Source organism: Oncorhynchus masou, unplaced genomic scaffold (genome assembly GCF_036934945.1).
Source record: "Oncorhynchus masou masou isolate Uvic2021 unplaced genomic scaffold, UVic_Omas_1.1 unplaced_scaffold_2086, whole genome shotgun sequence".
In the NCBI taxonomy this organism is placed as follows: domain Eukaryota; kingdom Metazoa; phylum Chordata; class Actinopteri; order Salmoniformes; family Salmonidae; genus Oncorhynchus; species Oncorhynchus masou.
In genome coordinates this window covers 78,467-86,108 of record NW_027008568.1, presented here as the reverse complement: position 1 = coordinate 86,108, position 7,642 = coordinate 78,467, and the positions used below count along the sequence as shown (strand labels likewise).

The window sequence follows — 7,642 nt, the reverse complement described above, 5'->3', positions numbered from 1 at the left end:
ATAGTAGTTTTGGAATTGTTAGCTAGATTACTTGTTGGTTATTGCTGCATTGTCAGAACTAGAAGCACAAGCATTTCGCTACACTCGCATTAACATCTGCTAACCGTGTGTATGTGACAAATAAATTTGATTTGATTGGATTTTAAATTGTAATATATCATACGAAATGGGGGATGACATCCAGAAATTAATGCATACCATATTAAAATGGAGGTCTCCGATGTATTTACAGAATAATATGAAATGCTCTGAGACCAGGTTGGTCTGCCCCGCACCAACACTTGAGGGTTAGCCCTGATCTTCCTAACAAATATCATAATAAATTCACCAAAATATGTTACATCTTCATCTGGTAATATAGAAGGCAGTGTGATGTAACAACTGCTTATTTAGACACATAGGACTTGTTTGGTTGGCTACTGGCTATCTGCAAAATGATCAATGAAATCACCAGGTAGCCTATTGTTCAGGCAATAATAAGTCACTAGTAGATTGCTAAACTATATTTTATATGGATGATAAACATAGGCCTAGTCATTTCCTCCAAACAAGATCTTTCTGGTCACTAATTTGGATATTTGAACCAGCCTTTGTGCCAATGATCAGAGGGGTTGGGTTAAATGCGGAAGACACATTTCAGTTGAATACATTCAGTTGGACAACTGACTAGGTATCCCCTTTTCAATGCTGATCATTGACAGTACCACAGTAAGAGTCATAATACCCATAAAACCTAGCGGTCAAACAAGGAAATGGTTCTAATAGTTTCCCCCCATTAATTTTCTCATAAGGGATTTTACAAACATGATATGGACGAGTCTGCCGAATTGAGGGAAAGTTAAGAATATCTGGATTAACTATCTAATGTAGTAATAAATAAAATGGCTTCATTTCTGTAAATTGACAATTCTGTGAACTGTTTTGTGCAAGTTCTAAATTGACACAATACCTTTTAGCAAAGGTGTCAGCTTGAGATGACGTGCAAGAGTTTGCAGGGATTTGTAGTCTTGCATGATGTCCACTTTGATGCTAATTAGTATTTTCAGATCTGAGAGTAAATAGAGCTGAATATATTGATAAGTCACCTTGTCTGGGAAAGATTTACACGTTTATCAAAACATCACGCTAAGGTAAGCCTACAAGAAACACAGCTTTTATTTTAAGTGTTTCTAAAATTCCATAAGGGAAAAATGTATGTTTGAAAAACAATTGGAACTATTTCCCTGTTTGACTGCTAGGTTATGGGTATTATGACACCTCCACTGTGGGGCACTATTGGTCAACAATCAAGATGCGCAACTTTTCCGCTCTGTAGCATAGATCATTTAACCACAACTGTGATGTTTAGGCTAATAAAGGCCGGGAAAATAAGACAGTGGCAGAATAAATTCAACCACACCTTTGTTTTATCACAATACCGGATAGCAACCTCTGCCCAGTGAAGTCCACGACAAATATTGCATGTAACAGGCATGACCTACAGCATGATTAAGCAAGTTAATGTTTCTGACATTTTCAGACCACTAAACAACTATTGATTTAGAACCACAGAGAGTTACAAGTTACAAAGAAAACAGGAGCTGCCTCCACTATTCCAGCACCATTTCAAATTCATCAAATCACCTCTGCTTAGTCTAATACAGTGACAACTAAAAGATAACAAAAACAATTTAGTCCAATCATGTAAGCTAAATATGTGTCTATCCATGGTTCTAATCTGTTTACACGCATGTCCGTGGAAGTAGAAAAACATGTTGACTCAACCTACTTCTAGAGAAACACCAATACCATCCTGGTCTCTTTCATGTTGACAAAACGGTCTATCACTCTGTCATACAGTACACTCTTATTTTTTGTTCTCCTCGGCTACCTGGCTCAAATGCTTGCTCGCTATAAAATGTGTGCTCGCTAGCCTACCTTTCATTCATGGGCAACGTTAGCTAGTTAACAGCCTTCTACATCCAGCTACTGTACATATTGAACTTCCACCCTCTCAGGCCAGGGGCACAACAATGTATGAATTAATGGTTGGATCAGAATCACAGTTATAATCATTGGCCAGTACGGAGAATTAAGTAAAACCAGAAGTCCAAATCCCTATCTCCATCCATGGCTAATTTAGGAAAGGGCCCATTTTAGCTAGCTAGCCACCAGCGGACAACACAACAAGATGCAACAATTCAAGTTGTTTCTGTGAATGACGTATGCACTCAAAGCAATTTGATAGGAGCGACATCAAATCCAAGTTGGCTTCCCAGGACACTTCTTTTTTACCTAAGCTCGGACCCACAGTGGAGCTCACTCAGTTTGGCTCAATGTTGATTGGTACATTTTTTACATTTTTATACCAAATGCTCACTGGCTTCCCTTTCATTCAATGCTACAGCCAGCAACAATGTCATACTCGTTTGAACCAGACAGTATCAGATAGATGGCCTACACGTAGAGAGACAGAGGGGTGCTGTTTTGCTTGCTCTGACGCTTTCTCCTGTGAGTTACATTCAGCCTCCAGGCTAGCCAGGAGTGTATTCATTAGTCCAATTCCACTGCAAAACGTTTTTGTCTGCTGCAAAACGTTTTGCAATAGAAACCATTGATTGTTTACTCTAGGAACAAAACAGGAAGGGACTTACCTGAATTTGTCCAAAAGAATAACATTTTACATTTGGAGTAAAGGTTTTCTGTTTCAAAACGTTTTTCAATAAATGTTTTGCAACAGAAAAATGCTTAGCAACAGATTCTGACTATTGAATACACCCCTGCTGTACCCTACAGTAGTTGAAGGTACCCAGCACATCCTACCCACTTGCTTACAGCTGCAGTAGGGTCATGGCTCAGAAATGTACCTCAATCCAGGGATGAGAATTGTCCCATCATCCAAACAGTTACTCAAAATTGTCCCTTTATCCCAACTGTTACACCAAGAAGATTGAACCACTGCTATTAAACCTTGGATAAACAGTTGGGATAATGGGACAATTGAGTACAAACTCATTTCCCATGCCTGGCTTGAGGTATGTTTTCTGAGCCATATCTCTCACCTGCTCCAATGTGTCAATCTACACAGGAAGCCTGTCCGACCCTAGTGCAGCTGTAAGCAAGCGGGTCGGATCTGCCAGCTAAATTGACAGCTGCTGCAGAAAGTTACATTGTAGCGCAGAGCACAATGACAGTCATGAGGACAATTCAAACACGAAGCAACAACCGAGAGATCAGAGCCAGTCAAGAGTTCAAGTCAACGCAGTTCTTTAATGCCAGAGAGGTATATAGATTACGTTTTTGTCCAGTAACAACGAGCAAGAGACAAGATCATTTCCGGGGTTGGTTCTAGTTCGAAAATATATTATAATTGCGAGCTCTACCCGGAAAGAAGCCACAGCGGTGTTCGGGTGCTGCACACATACATTTCAGATGTCAGGCTATGTCATGTAAACTCAGTAACAGCGGATTTAAACTTCAATTTTACCCTGGTGAGACGCGTTTTACTCTTCCACTTCGGGCGCACACTGACCAGTTAAAACGGGTAAGTTTTCGCGGAATTTATGTCTGTGTGTGTGTGTGTGTGTGTGTGTGTGTGCGCGCGCGCGCGTCTTGTTGGGAAGGGGGGGTTGTGGTCGGCAGATAATTGAATCATGAAACTTTCATGTCATCTCAACCTGATGCTAAATCATGCTTTATTGGCTGACAAAGTTATCCACACGGGTCAACAACTACTGAAATAACTGACCGACAGTTTATCTATGGAACAAAGCCCACTGAGCACCTGACGAAATAATGTATATTATGATACAGGATGGGTTCCGTCTGTATCTGATCCTATAGATAGATAGATAGTATCAATATAGTATAAGTATCTATCTCCTCATTCGGTTTGGAGAATAACTGCATTTAAACAAAACTAAATATTTACAGGAATTAGGCCTATATAGAACAATCAGCATGGAATCACACACAAATCACCATGTATTATAAAGATGGATAACTACTTTAAGTTTTCCATCTATGCCAACATGTAGCCTAATTTCAGACTTGGTTACTGCTGGTGGTGTAAAGTAACTAAGTTATCCAAATTATAAACAGTAAAGCACAGATACCCCAATAATTTTTACTTTTTCTCCACTACATTCCTAAAGAAAATATGTACATTTTACTCCCATACATTTTCCTTGACACCCAGAAGTACTACACTTACACTTCAAATGCTCAGACAGGACAGCAATATGGTCCAATTCACACACTTATCAATATAATGCATTGTCATCCCTACTGTCTTTGATCTGGCGGACATACTAAACACAAATACTGCTTTTGTCAATTGTGTTGGAGTGTGCCCTGGCTGTCTGAAAATCATGCAGTCAGGTTTACTTAATGTAAGAGGTTTGATGTACAGGATTAACTTTTTACTTTTACTCAAGTATGACAATTGGGTACTTTTTCCACCACTGTACTTAAGTACATTTAAAACCAGATACTATTGGGGGACTTTTACTTGAGTCATTTTCTATTAAGGTATCTTTACTTTTATTCAAGTATAACAATTGAGAACTTTTTCCACCACTGGTTACTGCTGGTATGCTTAATGCCAAAAATCTATTATTTGTTTTATACCAAACATTGGCTGTGTGTCTGCATGTGTGTGTTTTTCTTTCTTTATTTCCTGAAACAAAATGTTGTTCATATTGCCTGTTCCAGAGGGGAAGTTGTCTTTGTATGCTCATGTGACCAGGTAAGTGCAATAACTGCACAGATGATGTCATGATGATGTAATGTCCTCAGCATGTCAGTCTCTCTGACAGTTAGGTTAGGTTGTCCTCTGATGTTCATTCCCTTGTCACTCTCTCTCTCTGCCCCCCGCCCCCCACCCCTGCCGTTCTCTCTCTCTCTATCTGGCCAGATGAAATGTGCCTGTATGCAGATCTGTTCAGTAGTCTATAATTTCCAGCTGTGGTGAATCCTCTGGTTAGCAGCACAGCCTCGGGCCTTAGGCTTAGCTAGGCTGCCTCAATAACGTCACATGAAAAACTGCTGAGTGTGTGTGTGTGACATGCCCCCCCCCCATCTCTCAGTGATGTGGTAGCAGGCAGCAGTATGCCGTACATGGATAGACAGAACCGTGTCTGTGGCTTTCTAGACATCGAGGAGAAAGAGGGCAGCAACCGCTTCCAGAGACGCTATTTTATACTGGACACACAGGGCAACACACTGCTGTGGTACATGGACAACCCCCAGGTACACACAAACATGCACATCATACTGCCTGTACAAACACACATGATCTCTGATGTGTCTGAGGCAGATAGTGGTTGTGTTCCGCCACTAGCAGAGTAGAAACACACCTCCTATAGAGGAAGTGAGACTAGGTGTAGAAGGCTTCTCTGTGTCTTGAACCATCTCGGCCTGCAGAAGTTTTTGTTATATTGAGTGTTGTGTTACTGTGTCTGTTACATTGGTGTGTTGTATCACTGCCTGTAGAACCTGCCCAGTGGAGCGAACGCAGTCGGGAGTCTGCAGCTGACATATATCTCCAAGGTAACAACACCCTAAAACAGATGACTTATTAAGGGCAATGTTTTTGACTAATTCCAGACTCTAATCTTCTCTCTCTTGCCTTCTCCTCCTCTGTTTGGGGGTTAGGTGAGCGAGGCCACGGGGAAACAGAAGCCCAAGACTGAGTTCTGCTTTGGTGAGTCAACGTGTGTGTTAGTGTGTGTGTGTGTTCTCATGGCCCTGGTGAAACACGTACAGTAAAATGTGTTCCTATTTTTATCATACCTGTTCTGTCCTCTTTGCAGTGATCAATGCTATTATAGCCTCTGTATTTATGTTCTGCATTGCTATATAATATTATATATTTCTACGTACAGTACCAGTCAAGAGTTTGGACACACCTACTCATTCAAGAGTTTTTCTTTAATTTTACTATTTTCTACATTGTAGAATAATATTGAAGACATCAAAACTATGAAATAACACATATAGAATCATGTAGTAACTAAACTAAAACAAATTGTTAAACAAATTCAAAATATATTTTATATTTGAGGTTCTTCAAAGTAGCCACCCTTTGCCTTGATGACAGCTTTGCACACTCTTGACATTCTCTCAACCAGCTTCATGATGTAGTCACCTGCAATGCATTTCAATTAACAGGTGTGCCTTAAGTTAATTTGTCATTTCTTTCCTTCTTCATGCGTTTGAGCCAATCAGTTGTGTTGTGACAAGGTAGGGTTGGTATACAGAAGATAGCCCTATTTGGTAAAATACCAAGTCCATATTGGGACAAGAACAGCTCAAATAAGCAAAGAGAAACGACAGTCCATCATTACTTTAAGACATGGTCAGTCAATCTGAAAGTTTCTTCAAGTGCAGTCGCAAAAACCATCTAGCGAGATGATGAAACTGGCTCTCATGAGGACTGCCACAGATCTTCATTCCAAAGGGGTTAAACACTGTTTCCCATGCTTGTTCAATGGACCATAAACAATTAATGAACCTGCACAAGTGGAATGGTCATTAAGACACTAACAGCTTACAGATGGTAGACAAATAATGTCACAGTTATGAAAACTTGGGACACTAAAGATGCCTTTCTACTGACTCTGAAAAACACACAAAAACAGATGCCCAGGGTCCCTGCTCATCTGCGTGAACGTGCCTTAGGCATGCTGCAAGGCAGCATGAGGACTGCAGATGTGGCCAGGGCAATAAATTGCAATGTCTGTAGTGTGAGATGCCTAAGACAGCACTACAGGGAGACAGGACGGACAGCTGATCGTCCTCACAGTGGCAGACCACGTGTAACAACACCTGTACAGGATCGGTACATCCGAACATCACACCTGCGGGACAGGTACAGGATGGCAACAACAACTGCCCGAGTTACACCAGGATTGCACAATCCCTCCATCAGTGCTCAGACTGTCCGCAATAGGCTGAGAGAGCCTGGACTAAGGGCTTGTAGGCCTGTTGTAAAGGCAGGTCCTCACCAGACATCACCGACAACAACGTCGCCTATGGGCACAAACCCACCGTCGCTGGACCAGACAGGACTGGCAAAAAGTACTCTTCACTGAGGAGGCGCGGTTTTGTCTCACCAGGGGTGATGGTCGGATTTGCATTTATCGTCAAAGAAATGAGCGTTACACCGAGGCCTGTGCTCTGGAGCAGGATCGCTTTGGAGGTGGAGGGTCTGGGGCGGTGTGTCATCATCGGACTGAGCTTGTTGTCATTGCTTGTTGTGTCTCCCGGCGTGGTAACGACTACACTGCGGCTTCCCTGCTACATCTATTGCTGTTCATTGGACCATATGATTACTTGGCTACATAGCTGATGTCTGCTGGACTGTTCATTTATCACGGTACTCCATTTTGTTTATTTAAAAAAAAATGTCGGCCCTAGCCCTGAACTCAGGCCCCATGTGTAGTTAACCGACCCTCTGCCCATTCATTGCCATTTTACCTGTTGTTGTCTTACTTGATTAGCTCTTGTCTTAACCGTTGTTGTCTTAGCTAGCTCTCCCAATCAACACCTGTGTGTTACGTCCATTGTTCAAAGAAGACCAAGGTGCAGCGTGGTAGGCGTATATTTTACTTTATTTTCAAATTACAACAAAACACGATACGAATGTAAAGCTCTGTAGCGC

The 7,642-nt window shown here is 41.5% G+C and overlaps 1 protein-coding gene across 1 annotated transcript in view; it reads left to right on the top strand.

The window, feature by feature from the left end:
* Nucleotides 1-3,126: 3,126 nt before the first annotated feature.
* LOC135532884 (pleckstrin homology domain-containing family A member 2-like) overlaps nucleotides 3,127-7,642 on the top strand; it is a 29,590-nt gene continuing 25,074 nt past the window's right edge. Inside the window, exons 1-4 of the mRNA XM_064960315.1 lie at nucleotides 3,127-3,523; nucleotides 5,067-5,229; nucleotides 5,473-5,529; nucleotides 5,635-5,683. Coding sequence (XP_064816387.1) covers nucleotides 5,089-5,229; nucleotides 5,473-5,529; nucleotides 5,635-5,683 — 247 coding nt within the window. The 5' untranslated portion in view covers nucleotides 3,127-3,523; nucleotides 5,067-5,088. The remainder of the gene's footprint in view (nucleotides 3,524-5,066; nucleotides 5,230-5,472; nucleotides 5,530-5,634; nucleotides 5,684-7,642) is intronic.